At 42.0% G+C, this 16,919-nt stretch overlaps 1 protein-coding gene across 2 annotated transcripts in view; it reads left to right on the forward strand.

Annotated features, from left to right (window-relative positions):
• The first annotated feature begins 2,929 nt into the window (after positions 1 to 2,929).
• Positions 2,930 to 16,919, forward strand: part of AGPS (alkylglycerone phosphate synthase) — a 139,686-nt gene continuing 125,696 nt past the window's right edge. The window contains exon 1 of one of the 2 annotated variants that reach the window (XM_004577025.3): positions 2,930 to 3,334. In XM_004577025.3, coding sequence (XP_004577082.2) covers positions 2,991 to 3,334 — 344 coding nt within the window. In that variant the 5' untranslated portion in view covers positions 2,930 to 2,990. The remainder of the gene's footprint in view (positions 3,335 to 16,919) is intronic. The other variant, XM_058664673.1, reaches the window with a different exon arrangement.

Consider the following 16,919-nt stretch of genomic DNA (forward strand, 5'->3'; position numbering starts at 1 on the left):
GTGGCAATCGCTGAAATTCTTTTTAGAAACTCAGTCCTTTAGAACTAGCAGCACAGTTTATGTGTAGAGTAAATATTCATTTTAGGAAATTCAACTTTAGAATTTACCAAAAACAAAAACAAAAAGCCCTCAAGTCTTATGTAGGGCTTTACAGTGTTAATGCCCTAAAATGTAAATGGTGGAATAATCATATGAAATAGATGGCATTTAATATAGTTAATTCAGAAAAAGCTTTTACACTTATTCTATAAAATAAGCTTTTAGCCTTCATCTGTAAAATAATGATAATACAACCTGTGTCATTGTGTTGTTGCAAAGAGTAGCAACATTTTGGATTATGACTTTTTTTGGTATTTGACAAATTCATAAGCATTTCCCATGTTTCCACAATTGTACTAAATTAATAGCTACAAATACTTTACCATATCAATATAATTCGCTTATGCTGGGGTCCATGCAGTGGGTGTGGATGACACGAAGGTGTGAACAGCTCCCCTGTTTGGCAGGGCCAGGGGAGCTTCCAGCTGTTTGGCAAGGCCCGGCGGATGTCTCTCTGACCACCTTGACGCTGTTTCACCCCCTGCTTGCATGGACACTCAAGCACCCCACTAAGAATTCTGTAATCTATTGAGGCCTTGTTGTTTGCCCCTGTGAGCTGGCTTTTGCAACCGATATGAGCTTGAGAGTTAATGTCACTGATAATGTCTTGGTGAGTGGGCCTTTGACAGTTTACACACAGGAGCACAATTAAGCCCGTGCCATTTCTGGACACCGTATTGGGTACTTAACCATTGCCTCAGAATTTGGCCCAGACATGTAGCACTCCTTCTGGGAAGGGGCTTGAAAATGTCCTAAATATTAATGCAAGTGATGGGAGTGAGAGCTGAAACTGCTATAGCAATAAATAGTTACTGTTATCTCAAAGGCTAGCCTGTCTTTGCAATTTTTTGGAGCACAGAAAATGTAACTGTTTTGGCTGCTTTTTTATAATTTTTGGCTAGAGGAATTAAAGATGATTTATTAAATAAAAATGCTTTTAATTATTGCTTCATTGTTCATGGGGTTGTAGAGCCTATAGTTGTAAGGGGACTTAACATTTGAAACTTCTGTTTTAGATTTTACATTTTTTCCCTTGTAACCTATTTTCCCATTAAATAATGGGTAAATTGTAGAAATAGAAATGTGGTAGGAATGAACTACTGATTAGCAGGTAATCACATGTGCCTTGGCCTTGGAGTCCTGGCTGTCTCCATGGCTACTGCTGAAGAATGAATAATGGCTTGCTTTGAAGAATATGAACACAGTATTTTACAGAATTATCTTTAGGGGCACCTGCTTAGCCCTGAAGTACAGATGGAATGACCAAATGTCTGTACATGCCTCCTTAGTCTTGAAGTAAAAAACAGAACAATTAGTTGTTTGTGTAGAAGCTTGAGTAAATAAGGACAGCTTTTTCTTGAGCTGTTGTGAGAGCGCACCAAGTGACAGTGTCTGTGTCTTTTTTTATTGCTGACCCCATGCACCCTTCCTGAGCTCCAAATTCGGCTGGAGCTGGACTCCGGCACACTTACCCACTTCTTTGTTGGTTAAAATTTGCTTTGTTTTCAGTGTGGCTTAGTATCTTTTTGTGTATAAATCTCAGAGGCCATAATATCTGGAAAGCTCTGATAATGTATCTTAGGACTTGTGGGACCATATATTGCATACTCTGTTTATTTCTTCTTTTTAAAACTAAACAAGTTCAACCCTCAAAACAGTAGCTCAAGGATAGACACCAGGATGGAGTTGGCTCTGCTATAACAACTTGCCTACCTAACCAATGGTTTTTAGCCGATCTGGGCCACTTTGGAAGTTCACTGTAAAGTTGTCAACTCAGTTGTGGGTATTAGTAAGATCCTACAGGTCAGTTGTTAGTGGATCTCAGGGAACAAATAGGCACCAGTTCAAGTTCCTGCCATTTCACTTCCAATCCAGCTTCCTGCTAAGACACCTGGGAAAGGCAGCAGGAGAAGGCCCTCGCCTGCTACCCAAGTGGGAACAACTGGAAAAAGTATCTTGCTTCCTCCTGGCTCAGCTCCCACTGCAGAAGATCTGTCTCCCCTTCTCTGTAACTTTTTCAAATAAATAAATCTTTTTAAAAGAAAACATAACGTGAAGGTGTTGATGCCTGGGAGACAATCAATGGCCAATGGCACTGTGAGTGTCTGTTTAAGCTAATCCTTAAGTTAGTGGAATGGGTAAGACTCCCCTTAATTTCACCAAGTGCCATTCTCAAGAAATTAAGTCAACTTGGAAATAATTGAGTAGTCTAAGTAGCTGTTGAGTAGTTTTATATACGGCAATTAAAACAAAATGCCTCCACTGGTGTTTAGGAATCAATGGAAATCCAGTAGTCAATGGAAAGAGAACTCAAGTTGCAACTTGAAGCTCCTAAGCAAACTGGATGTCTCTGAACCACAGTTTTCATCTGTAAAATGGGGAGTATATGAAATACATCTTGAAGCACAGGCTCGTAACAGTCATGAGAAATGAGAGGAAGACGGAGCCATTTGCTTTTGTGGTCACAGGCAATGGGTGTTCGTTTTGACCTACTTCAGTGACCCCACAACTCGCCCCCCTCAGTGGAGTGCAGAGGAGCCACATTAGTGTTTCTATGGGTTTTGTCTTTAGGTCCTAGTAATACCTCTCACTCCTACTCAAGTGTCTGTCTCCAGAAGCGCCTCAGGAGGCCCAGGCCACACCCAAAGACAACCTCCCAGGATTCCAGAACTATCGCGGGGGCGCTTGTGGTTTGGCTCCCGGACCAGCTCAAGCCTGCTGAGGCAATCCCGGGGTCGGCTCAAACTCACCTGCTCGGCAGGTGCGCGCGGCCGAGGGGTGACCAGGCCCGCAGGGCGGGCGCGGTGGGCGGGGGCAGAGAATGCGAAGCTCCAGGCGCATGGCACCCGCCGCCCAGCCGCCGCGGTGGCTGCCGGGATGCGCCGCAGCGAATGGTCGCGCCGGGCGCCGCTTGGAGTGACCTTTCACCCGCGCCCAGCGGTCCCGGGCGGCGGCACAAGGCGGAAGCTATGGCGGAGGCGGCGGCTGCAGCGGGCGGGACTGGCGCGGGCGCGAGCTCCGGTTCTGGAACGGTCCGAGATCGCGACCCGGATCGCGCCGGGCGGCGGCTGCGGGTTCTCTCGGGGCATCTGCTGGGTCGGCCGCAGGAGGCTCTGAGTACCCATGAGTGCAGAGCGCGGAGAGCCGCTACTACGGCCACGGCCACGGCCACGGCCACGGCGGCGCCCACGACCACTCCCGCCGTGCAGGAGTCAGGCACCATTCCAAAGAAGCGGTGAGGAACGGTCAGGGCAAAGGGCTGGAGGGGAGGGACCAGGCCTGGCCTGTGTTGCGAGAGCGCTCTGGGGAAGGGGGCACGGGAGATGACAGGAGTGGGCAGAAGGCATCCCGGTTGCCCCAAGTGCGGACCCACCTCCCTTTCCAGACTGGACTCTGCCAGGAAGGGGACGGGAAAGAATGTGGCTTGTGGTCACTGTTTATGGGTGACAGACCCCAGGTGTTCTTCCGGGGGAAGCATTTTAAAGGGATCCTTCCCTTGGGTTCTTAATGCCAAGAATTTATTGTCTTTCTTGAAAGAACACTTGAAAACTAAGGGTTTAGAAGGAGTTCTGCTATGCTTTTCCGAGGAGATTTTTTTAAAGTTAGTACTAGCTGATTACAGGATTCTGTTCTAATTGATGAAAGTCTGGGTGTTGGACTTGAGGGGGGGGGACTGTTGGTGCTCTGGAAAAAGGTACCCTCTGATTTCTGAGGTGGGGGGTCGGGGGGCCGTATATAGGCTTCTGCTTGCTAAGGGCATGGCTGACTTTGAGGGAGGAAACCAGAGAGTGAGTAAGAAGCAATAAACTGCAAACAGTGGTTGGCGAGGGAGGGTGTGGTGGCACAGCTGTTGAGTTCTGTGTAACCAGTGGCTAAAAGTCAAGGGTCTTTGGATGAGGTCAGTTTCCAACAGATCTTGTTGTGTGACTTCTTGGGGGGGAGGAAATTCTGAGATCTGATGAAGATGATGGGAGATGCCGTTCACTGAAATGTGACTTTGTCAGAGTGCATAAACTCTGGAGAGAAGATGTTGCTGATGTGGACGTGCGAAGTGTCACAAATGTGCTAAATCCATCATTTCTATGACTGCTTCCCAAGCCGTGAGAGAGGTATGGTTCTATTCCGTTTTACAGATGAAGAAGCCAAAAAATAGAATCAAGAAACCTCCTGTTGGCTGAGCAGATACACCGTGTGACAATTTAGAAGTGGAAAAGCATGTCAAATGTACTTCAGTGTCAAGTTCTTAAGTTAGGCTGCTTCTAATGAATTCGTTAATTCAATACACACAAGTCTTACTTTACTGGTAGCTATAGCACACAGTTATATAAAGTTTTCTGTTTCTGTTGTTAGCATAAAGACTTTGCAGAATTAGGGTTAGCTGAGTAAGTCATGAAACTGGCATTAGACATAGGTTTCCAAAGCAGAGGGATGTTCTTGGCAAATAAATAGTACATTCATAGTCAAAGACAAGTGAGGGAACAAATGGCTGCTGACAGTCAGGTTTGGCAGGAATCTGTGAGAATGACAAGGGATGAAGGCTGGAGAGGTGAGTCTTGCTTGCAGGATTTTATGTGGTACGAAACATGATTAGGCTTATCTTTTGCAAAAGTTGCTGGCACCAAACTGAAAAAGGTTGAGTGAGTTAGCAATATAATGCTCAATGTGAGTTTGAATTTCTACTACAATATAGTTTAAGCTATGTGGCCCCGGGCAAGTCACTTAACCTCTTTTGGAGGCTTAGTCCCCTCATTTATGACCATAGGGACAATCACTTCTTTACAGTACAGCTGTGAAAAAAAAATTACAGAATTAAGTGAATTAAGTGATTGAATGCTCAGTACAGTGCCTGCTGCACAGCCCCTCTGCAAGTGGTAGTTAAAATTTTCTTTGTGTCCGAAGACAGAGAGCCATTAGGAGACTGTTGGTCCAATGAGAAATGCTGGATTCTGAACTAAGGCAACCTATTACTCAAAAGGTCAGGAAGTCAATATTCTAGAACTTGATTATTGAGTGGTGTGGAAAGAAGGAATCAAGGACCATATCTTGTCCTCTGGCTTCACTTGGAGTTATATTAACCTTCATTGGGCTTAAATTTTTTAATTTTTTAAATGGCTTCATATACACTTCTATCATCTATGTGTGAAGGCATATTTATATGCATTTTCGCATTTTAGGAGCATGGCTGATTTTCCTTATGGCAGGATTTAGGTTCACTGCATTCAGGGAAGAATAGAAATGTTGTTTGTAATACAAACTACTAAATGATGGTTTGTGGTTTCTCAGGGCTGAAGAGGACTGCCTCTAAGATGTGGCTGCTCCAAGGACTTCGGACGTCAATAGCTCAGGCACAAATGTCGCATAGGTTGCAGTTGCTCGTTTGGATTAGGGTGAGGTGATTAGAGGTGAGGTCTATTCCTGTGCATGTATTAAGGAGAGAGACAGAAAAAGAAAAGAATGAAAAAATGAGAATGGGTACTTTTTACTCTCCAAACAGACTCAAAAACAGTAGCTGGGCCAGGCAGGAGCCAAGGACTCCATCCAGCTCTCCCACGTGGCTGGCAGGGGCTCAAATACTGCAGTCATTATCTGCTGCCTCCTGGGCACATTAGCAAGGAACTGGAGTGGAAGTAGAATAACCAGAACTCTAATTGGCATTCTGAAATGAAATATGAGTGACAGCTTCACTCATCGTGCCACAATGCCTGCCCAGGAACTGAATTGCTCGAGTCATCAGTAATCCCTTCTCGAGTGTGCGTTAGCAGGAGGTTGGATGGAGTCATGAGCTGGATCTGGGAAGCGAAACCAGGTCCTCATATGTGAGCATCTTAACTGTTAGGATCAACACTCGCTGTCTGCAGGAGTGAGCTCTTAAAATTTCAGGCTTTCATATCTCTTACAGAATAACTTTGTGCCCATTGATTTATTCAGCATTTTTAGAATTTTTGCTTCATAGGTGGTACTGTTTTAGGCACTGAAGGTAAAGAAATGAATAAATAGTCCTTAGTCTTAGAATTCATAATCTAAGGAGGGAGATACAGATTCTAGACGTTTAATTAGAGTCATTGTAGACATAGGCACCATGTGCACACAAAGGAAAGAAAGCATTATCTGCTTTAAATATGGGGGGGTGGTCAAGGGAGACTTTCTGGAGAAGGTTTTAAAATATTGGTGATAGGTTGTCAGATTGACTAGATGGTAAAGACAGTTTGTGTTTCAGGTGGAGGTGACAACAGAGGACATGCTGCATTAGATAACTAAAGAACTCAGTGGAGGTAGGAGGAATGTGAAAAGAGCAGGGCCATAACAGGCCATGGAAGCCACCTGCCTGAAGTCCTGAGTTTGCTCATTCATATGCTCCTTCATGCACATAGCATATAGGCGTGAAAACACACTTTACTCCTATGGAGCTTACATTCTCCTTGGAGTGGATACAGGAAGCAAGCATGTAATATATAGTATGTTAGATGGTGATACATGTAATAAAAGGAAATGAGGCAGCTTGGGAGGGTGGGGCAATGCTGGGTGATGGAGCACTGTTGAAGGAGTTAAGCTGGAGGAAGGCATGCTTGAATTGAGTTTGCCCTGAGAGAAGTTCCTCTAGCTGCAGTGTTAAGAGTGGAACGAACAAGAGTATGGATGGACATGTGGAGATCAGAAGGGGGAGCATGTTGTAGGACAACAGGTGAGACATAATGAAAGATTTAAGAAAGATGACGGCAGTGCAGATGGGGAGCAAAGGATGAGTTGGAAAGTTGTAGAACTTAATTACAGTAAGTGACAGTTTTAAAATCATGGAGCTAAATTATGCTATGGGAGATTATAGACTGAGGAAAGTATAACTAACTAATCTGGGGCTTATTTGTCGTGTGGTCTCCAGTGAGTTGGTTCCACTTACTTCTAAACAGGAACATAAATGCTGAATTTTGAAATTGGTGAGCAGAGTTTTGAGGGTGATGGCTAATTTTCAAACCCTCTGTTTTTCTTTTAAAGTACATGTTACTCCATGAGTAGATTTTGAATTTGCTTCTAAGTTTAGAATTCATAATAAATGTGAATTATGCATTGATTTTTCAAATTTTCTTCAATTTAAAGAAAAAGATTTCTTTATTAAAAAGTCAACGTTTGAGGGAGAAGCAGAGAAAGTGACATCTTCCATTCACTGGTTCACTCCCTAGATGGCCGCAAGGGGCAGGGCTGGGCCAGGCTAAAGCTAGGAGCTAGGATCTTCATTCAGGTGTCCTGTATGGATGGTAGGAACCCAAACTTGGGCCATCCTCCACTGCTTTTCTCAGGCCTTTGGCAGGGTGCTGAATCAGAAGTGGAGCAGCTGGGACTTGAACTGGTGCCCATATGGAATGTCAACATCTGGGTGGTAGCTCTACACACTAAGTCACAACACTGGCTCCAGTTTTTTTTTTTTAAGTTATTGTAACGTTATAGAAAAGGTAAGAAAAATATTCTTTGTTGACTTCCATTCCAGTGTTAACCACTTTCCCTGTTACAACTTTGGCTCGAATCTCATTGTGGTTTGTATTATTAGTCAGAATTGCTCTGTGGCTGTTTTTACAGAGGTTGTTAATTCTTCTGATGCAGGTCAAAAGAGTATCTGGTGAAGAGTGCTTCTGGGTAGCTTACTTGCTTAGAATGCAGGTCTTTCAAAAGCAATATATTTTTTACCATCTAGCAGAAGCTTTGGTAGATGTTTTCCAGGAGGAAAAATACTCTGTCTTTCATAAATGTTTTCAGGAGAGCCTACTGCAACCTGTAAGGGCTGTTGTCTTTCTGCAACAAATATTTGCACAAGTGAGCTGAGTTTGACTAACATCATTTGACAAAATTTGAGCTCATTTTGGTAGTTACAGGTAATGAAAAGACTAATCTAGTTTGAGTTGCTAGCTAGGAATTTCAGTGATAGTAGTAATAGGAGTTTTAATTTGAATATGTCAAATTTGCTAGGTACCAGGCTGAAGTTTGTTCATATTGTTTCTTAAAATTCTCTTACAGCTCTGCCAGCTAGCTGATACTGTATGTACGTTATAGGTGAAGTAGACGGTGCTCAGAGAAGTTGATGTCTGGATCACGCAGTTATGAAAGAGATGCCTTTCACCTTTGCTGTAATTCCAGAGCCCATGCTTTTTCCTCTATGCTGTGTTGCTAGTCTTGAAGTTGTTCCATGGAGAAAAGTTACCTGCTTATTATTCATCAAGTTACTCTTTGTCATGCCAGGTTTCAAACCATTTTTGATTAAATTGGTCATGATCAGATACTATGTCATGCAATTCAGAAGGCATTAGTTTATGTTATACTTACTGAGTAAACTAAAAAAGTGATCTTATGAAAGTTCAATTCACGAGTTAAAAAAATATAATGCAGGATTTAAAGTGACTAGACTTGGCTTTTTGTTTGTTGTTTATTTTTTTGTGAACAAATTTTGCTATGGGGCCCAGTGCGATGACTCAATGACTAAATCCTCACTTTGCAACCCCTGGGATCTGAAAAGGGCACTGGTTGTTCCAGGATACACCTTTTTCCTACCAGCTCCCTGCTTATGGCCCGAGAAAGCAGTAAATGATGACTCAAAGCCTTGGGAATCCGCACCTGTGTGGGAGACCTGGAAGAAGCTCCTGGCATTGGATAGGTTCAGTTCCAGCCATTGGAGTCATCTGAGGAGTGAATCAGTGGATGGAAGATTTTTCTGTCTCTCCTTCTCTCTGTAAATCTGATCTGCCTTTCTAATAAAAATAAACAAGTTTAAAAAAATTTGCTATTTAACTTGTGAGAGAACATAGAGTTGGAATAAAAGTGAACCAGGTGGAAGAATGTGGAAGACCCAAGGTGTACAGGATAAGGGAAGGAGAGAGAAAAGACCAGGGAGGAGGTAGTGCCTGGCTGTTAGCTCCCTAGCAAAACTGTGAATGAACATCATGCTAAGATTATTTGGTGTCATATTCTTAGATCACACTTTTAGATGGGCCAGGCTTTCTCTAAATAGGCTTAATCATTTCTGGAAGATACTTACTGGGAAGCCATCTACCCTGTGGTCAGTTAATAAAAATATCTGGGAATAAATGAAATGGTCTTTTTAGGCTGCAGGAAAGTGTGCTGTTGCAGTCAGGTGGTTGCTTTATGGAACACTTCAAAAGCGAGTACTGTGCAAATATACTCCTTTTGGTTTTATTTCCTTATTGAGAACATAATTTCTGTTCATCAGATTGGTATATTAATTTCAACCTAAATCACATCAGAGGTGTTTTGCACCATATCTTGTGTAGGACTGTCCTTTTGGCTTAAAGTAGTAATTGTTTTCCCTGCATTAGTGCTGTCTACTGGACTTTAAGGTTACTGTTTTATCATATCCCCCATCCCAAGTTGTGAGCTGAGAATCATTTGAGAATTAAGACACAGGATACAAAAATAAAAATGTAAGCATTTTGAAAACGTCGTTTAGATGTTGACTCCTAATGCTTTCCCTGAATTAGATGGGTTCCATCACAGACAAAGCTGATCACAGAAGGACTTCTGCAGGAGCAGAGCCAACTTCAGTAGGCCTGAAACTGCCATCGTGACCCTGAGGCATAGCCTCTCTGTAGTGGATAGATTCTTTTTTTTTTTTTTAAAGATTTATTTATTTTTATTACAAAGTCAGATGTACAGAGAGGAGGAGAGACAGAGAGGAAGATCTTCCATCCGATGATTCACTTCCCAAGTGAGCCGCAATGGCCGGTGCTGCGCCGATCCGAAGCTGGGAACCCGGCACCTCTTCCAGGTCTCCCACGCGGGTGCAGTGTCCCAATGCATTGGGCCATCCTTGACTGCCTTCCCAGGCCACAAGCAGGGAGCTGGATGGGAAGTGGAGCTGCCGGGATTAGAACTGGCGCCCATATGGGATCCCAGGGCATTCAAGGTGAGGACTTAGCTGCTAGGCCACGCCGCCGGGCCCTGTAGTGGATAGATTCTAAAGAGAGTGTAAGTGCTTTCCTCAGAATTCACTGATCAGCTAAATTGTTGAAGTCTTTACATACTGGAAATTAGAATCTGGACAACAGGGGTATGGTTGGAATGTCTTTTGAGAGATTAGAGGAAAGGACTGAAATTTTGATGGTAGATAAGCAGTTCCTCCTTAGCATTTGTGTTCCCTATTGCCTGCTGAATACGTAGCAAAATTTCCTTGGTGGGCCATTATGTTTCTCCAGGAGGACTTCTCCTAATCAGCCCTTCCAAGGCAATCTGTTGGTTCTATGATTCCTTTTTTGTGTGTTCAAGGGTGCACAACAGAATTATTGTTATTTTCAGGTCATGCTTTTCCTTCCACATCCTCTTTCTTTGGTATGTTAGAATTTCTCAAAGTACAGTATGTATAGTCTGGTGGTCCTGACATGATTTGGGCATGGTATGGATATATTTGTTAAGCTTTGTTGGTCTGTTGCATTATTTGCTTCAAAAATAAGTGATGGAGTTTTTGGGCTTAACCCCAGTATAGCAGATGGAAGGTCTTTCTGTGCTCTATCTGTGGTTAAAAAAAAAAAAAAGAACAGAACAAATTAAATGAATCAAACTTAAATTTTGCAAAGTAAATTATTAATGTTTACATTCGGAAACTGCATTATTAGTACCCAGTAGCCTGCTTCGTGTTCCTTCCAGTGACTCCTCCCACAAGGATAACCATTACCTTGATTTCAGGCACTATAATTTAGATTTCTTTGTTTGAACTTCATATAATTGGAATTATATGATGATGGGATCTGACACTTTTTCTTTCGCATATGACTTTCTTGTTTGGTTGGTGTTATGTTTGTGATATTCATCTGTGTTATGTTTTCTACTTGTGTTTTGCGTATCGTCTTTGAATAGTAGCGTATTGAATGGATATGTAACACAGTTAATCCATCTTGTTACCGATGAGCATTTATATGGTTAGTTTTTGTTTTGATTATTTATTTTAGTATGAAGTACATATCAAATTTCAGGTTTTTTTTTTTAACAAATGTAAGTATTGTTGCAAGGAGGAGGCTAATTAATACAGCATTTAGTGTTTAATGTATTAAATTTTCTTAAGTATATCAGTTATCTGAACTAGTTAACAAAATGCTCTCCATTTCTAAGTTATTATTTGTTTTAAAAAAATGAAGATTCTTTTTTGTATGTGTTTGAAAGACAGGGTTACAAAGATAGAGAGAAACACAGTGGAAGATATATATATATATCGAGAGAGAGAGAGAGAGTAATTGAGATATTCCCATCCATTTCTTCACTCCCCAGATTGCCAGAAGAGCTGGGACTAGGTGAGGCCAAAGCTAGGAACCCAGAGCTTCTTTTTCGAGGTCTCACATGTGGATGAATGGGCCTATCTCTTGGGTTATCCTCCACTGCTTTCCCAGGTACATTAACAGGGAGCTGAGACAGAAATTGAAGAGCTGGAACTCGAAACAGCTCAAATATGGGTCCTGATGTCACAGGTGGAGCCTTAATTTGCTTGCCACAACACCAACCCCAAATTATTCTTATGAATATATTAAATTGAATTTTTAAATGTAAAGATCTCACAGTGTTCAGTTTTTTAAAATGAATTTTCAGGATTTTGGCTTAAAAATCATAGGTATATGTTTACTACTTGGCTAAGTGAGTTTTAAATCAGTTGTTCTTAGAGACCAGATTCTCTTAAATTTTGCCAGTATATATAAATGATTTTTTTTTCAAATGAAAATAGAAGTATCTGCTTTTTTTCTTTTTTTTAAGATTTAGTTATTTTTATTTGAAAGGCAGATTTACAGAGTGGAGAGACAAAGAGAAAGATCTTCTGTGTTGGTTCACTACCCAAATGGTTGCAATGGCCAGAGCTGAGTTAATTCGATGCCAGGAGCCTGGAGCTTCTTCCTGGTCTGCCACACCAGTACAGGGTTCCAAGGCTTTGGGTCAGCCTCTGCTGCTTTCTCAGGCCATAAGTAGGAGCTGGATCAGAAGTGAAGCAGGGAGGACATGAATTGCTGCTCCTGGGGTACTGGTGCTGCCAAGTGGAGGATTAGCCTATTGAGCCGCAGTACCTGTCCCATTGCTTTTGTTTTTCTTAAGCACTTGTTTATCAGTCCTAGATCTGGTAGTTGAAATACACCTACTTATTAAGGAAGATTGCTACCATCTCAATAATTGCAGTTGCTTCTGCTGAGAGAATTTTGCCTTCTGGGTGAGATTTGGAGCTATAGATTGTATCTTGTTACTCACCATGTACACTCTGGAGTGATTGTAGATAATATTTGGTTTCGCCAGCAAGTTCAAAGTTATTAACCAGAAGATTTGGCCAGGATGCTGACCAGGTCTTTTTAGCAACTTGCTGGGATTTGCTAAATTTGGTTTATACTTACTGTGTCAGAGACCTGATACTATGAAGTAGAAGAGTGTTCATGTATCCTTTGAGGAAAGTAATATGAATTATTTAATTCCTTGTATTCATAGTTTCTCACTCAGATTGGTTGCTTGGAAGAATTTTACATTTCCTGTAAATTCACTTTATGGGAATCCAGCAACAGGTGTATTAAAATGCGGTTCATATGAATTCTTGTAGCACTTTAACTAGTTGGATCTGGCACCATGATGTGGTAGGCTAGGCCTCCACCTTGGTGCCAGCATTGCATATGGGCACCTGTTCAAGTCCTGGTGGCTCTACTTCTGACCCAACTTCCTCTTATGGCCTGGGAAAGCAGCAGCAAACGGCCCAAAGCCTTGGGCCCCTGAACCCATGTGGGAGACCTCAAAGAAGCTCCTGGTTCCTGGTTTTGAACAGACCTACTTTCAGCCATTGCAGCCATTTAGGTAGTGAGCCAGTGGATGGAATCTCTCTCTATATAACTCTCCTTTTCTCTGTAACTGCCTTTTAAATACAATTTATACACACACACACATATATGTTTTTGAAAGAACTTTAATCACATTCTGCTTACTGGGTTTTTTGCTGTCAGTTTAAATTTTATAAATTAATACTGTCTAATGAAGTTACTGTCACAGAAGTGTTATATAATCTGTGTAATCTATATTGTTCATTACGGTAACCACTAACTGTGTGTGGCCATTCAGTATGTAAAATATGGCTAGTGTAAAGAGTTGAATATTTAGTTTTGTTAAATCTTTTAATTAAACTTAGATACATGTTTTTACTAATATCATGTTGAACAGGAGAGTTATAGATTAGAACCTAACTCATTACGTATTCTTTTTTTTCCCCAATTGAAGTTACTGTTCTTGGTTTTCTTAGTTAATTCTAGCTCTACAGTCACATCCCTCAAGCCTTAAATTTGAATTTTTTTTCCTTTTAGGTTAACTAATCCAAACTAAGACTTCTACAGTTAATCTGTTTATTCATGTCATCTGATCTTCACAACTCCCCATTTCACAGATCGGAAACTGAAGTTCAGGGACACTGGTAGAAAATAGTTGTTTTCTAGCTTGTGAGTGGTAGAGTTTAGAATTTTTAGATCATTTATCACAAGTCTAAAGCTTTCCTGTTGATATTATATTGACATCACCAAGTCATATTCTTTTTCCTTCACAGTCTTACATTTCTCTTTTTTCAACTGTCACTCTTTGTAAAATTTGTTTATTTTTATTGGAAAAGCAGATTTACAGAGAGGAGACACAGAGACAAAGCTCTATCCTGCTGATTCACTCCTCAAGTGGCTGCAGCAGCCAGAGCAAAGCCAATCCGACGTCAGGAGCTTCTTCTGGGTCTCCCATGTGGGTTCAGGATCCCAAGGCTTTGGGCTATCCTCCATTAATTTTCCAGACCACAAGCAGAGAGCTGGATGGAAAGTGGAGTAACTGAGACACGAACTGTTGTTGTATGGGATCCTAGTGCTTGAATGGGGGAGGATTAGCCATTTGAGTGATTGTACCAGGCCCAGGCTTTCAAATTTTTTGCACATTAGGTAAGTGTTATGTGGCACCTGTTGCTTCTGCACTTGGTCTGCACCAGTGGGCACAATGGGCAAATATCTCTGCCCTCTTGGACCTTGTAAGTTGAAATATGAACCGAATAGCAAACTAAATGTAAAGAAATAAATTATTAAGTGCATTAAAGTGTGATGAATGTTTGGAAAAAAGAGAAAGGGTTAAGAGTTAGGGTTCAGATTTTAAATGTGATGTCCCTGGGCCTGGTGTAGTAGCCTAGCAGCTAAAGTCCTCACCTTGAACTCTCCGGGATCCCATATGGGTGCTGGTTCTAATCCCAGCAGCCTCTCTTCCTATCCAGCTCCCTGCTTGTGGCCTGGGAAAGCAGTCAAGGACAGCCCAAAGCCTTGGGACCCTGCACCTGCACCTGGGAGACCTGGAGGAGGCTCCTGGCTCCTGGCTGTAGATTGGCTCAGCTCTGGCTGGTACGGTCACTTGGGGAGTAAACCATCGGATGGAAGATTTTCCTCTCTGTCTTTCCTCCTCTCTCTATATCTGCCTTTCCAGTAAAAATGAATTAATCCCTAAAAACAAATAGAATGTGCCTGACAGTGTGACATTTGAACAAATATTTGAAGATCACAGGTTACCCGTATGGATTGTAGGTAAAAGAGTGTTTCTAGTAGAAGAAAAATGTGTGCAGTTACTGTAAGGGGCAATGGACATGTGGCATTTAGCAGAGTAACTAGACTAGTATGGGTGGAGTCAGTTTACTTCCTTACCTCTCACCACTGTTTAAAGTCTGTACCTAGTATTTTTGTAAGAGGAGTGTCCCTACAGTTTGCTTTCTTATGTTTTGTGTAGTTTTTATTATTTGGAGGGCTGAGACAAGCAATGAGTGAGTAGATAAAAGATATCTCATCCATTGGTTCACTCTCCAAGTGTCTGCAACAGCTGAAGCTGGGTCAGGCTGAGCCAGGAGCTGGCAATTCTATCCACGTTTCCCTTGTGTGAGACAGAGACCCGTACTTCAGTGTCATGTGCTGCTTCTCAGGATGCAATTTTTTTTATATGTGTGTTTTGCCATTCTTTTTTTATTTTTTAAGATTTATTTATTTTTATTGGAAAGTCAGATATAACAGAGAGGAAGAGAGACAGAGAAGAAAATCTTCTGTCCGCTGTTTCACTCCCCAAGTGGTCGCAATGGCCAGAACTGAGCCAATCTGAAGCCAGGAACCTGGAGCTTCTTCCTGGTTTCTCATGTGGGTGCAGAGTACCCAAGCTTTGGGCTGTCCTCGACTGCTTTCCCAGGCCACAAGCAGGGAGCTGGATAGGAAGAGAGGCTGCTGGGATTAGAACTGGCACCCATATGGGATCCTGACACATGCCAGGTGAGGACTTTGTTGCTAGACTACTGTGCTGGGCCCCTCAGGGTGAACATTAACAGGAAGCTGAAATTTGGAGAAAAGCTGGACTGCAACTGTTGAGGGTTCAGTGAAATTAAGCGAGACTCCTAGGAGAAAGAAATTATTTTAATTTTACATCCAAGGCATGTGAAATGATTTTAATTTCCAGTCCAGGGCACCCTCTTTCCATTAGCAAGAAGTACCTTGAACAGAGTAAGTATGAGGTTTTTATAGCAAGTATCTATGGGAAAATCAATAGCTGCACGATATTGGGTAAATACATAATGGAGAGTTATTTTGTGACATAGAGCAGGTAAAAATTTACAATGTCTTGATTGTTTTTTTTTTTTTTTTTAAATTTGTATTACAAAGTCAGATATACAGAGAGGAGGAGAGACAGAGAGGAAGATCTTCCGTCCAGTGATTCACTCCCCAAGTGACTGCAACGGCCGGTACTGCGCCAGTCCGAAGCCAGGAACCAGGAACCTCTTCCGGGTCTCCCACGTGGGTGCAGTGTCCCAAAGCTTTGGGCCATCCTTGACTGCTTTCCCAGGCCACAAGCAGGGAACTGGATGGGAAGTGGAGCAGCTGGGACCAGAACTGGCGCCCATATGGGATCCCTGGGCGTTCAAGGCCAGGACTCTAGCTGCTAGTCCACGCTGCTGGGCCCTACAATGTCTTGATTGTGATCCAATTACTTCAAGAATGATTTACAATGGAAAAGCTCAGGATTCCAATCCTGTCACTTTAATGTAGATAGTATACAGCATGTGTCAAAGATAGCTTGTCCTTTCTGGGAATTCTAAAAACCCCAAGATCATTGCTATCTTCTGTTTGCTTCCTGGTGTTTCAGAAAGCAAGGTTTTTCCCATGATAAGATGCAGGTGTTTCTTAGGAAATTCCAGAGTTCCAGAAATACATTCTCCTTGATAATTAACCCTATCAGCAACCCATTGACTGTGATATGGGGATTCCATCTCAATTGGCGTTTTATCTGTTGTGGCAAAAGCCTATCCCCTGAAGTCTGTAACCTGGGCTTCTAATTTACCTGTTACTTACTGTTTTAGGTAAGAGTTCTTGTTCATACTATATTTTTTACCTTCCACAGCTTTCCTTATGCCTTTTTAAAAAAAGTTAGTCATTGTGTTTTTTTTTTTTTTTTTTTTTGCATTAAAGTTTTTTTCATGATGCAGTGCATAGGCTCAGGGATTTCTCCTTCCACCATCTCCATTTCCCCTTTCTGCCACTGCTTTTCACCGTATTATTGCAATAGTGTAGTCCTTCAGCAACAGGCACAAATCCGTTGTTCTGCTATTCAAGTGTATTCTATCATTGCAGATATAAACAATGGTAGGAAGTCCAGCATCCTATTGTCAAAATATATTTAACAGTTTCATTGGGAATTCTTCTCTTATTCAGGAGTAGAGATGCACACTGCATTGTATGTTCACTTCTTGATATGCTAGTCTTCATTCTGCAGCTCCTCTAGATGAATATATATCTATTGATCTTGTATTTTGCCTGAAGGTTGCTTTA

Source organism: Ochotona princeps, chromosome 5 (assembly GCF_030435755.1).
Source record: "Ochotona princeps isolate mOchPri1 chromosome 5, mOchPri1.hap1, whole genome shotgun sequence".
NCBI lineage: Eukaryota > Metazoa > Chordata > Mammalia > Lagomorpha > Ochotonidae > Ochotona > Ochotona princeps.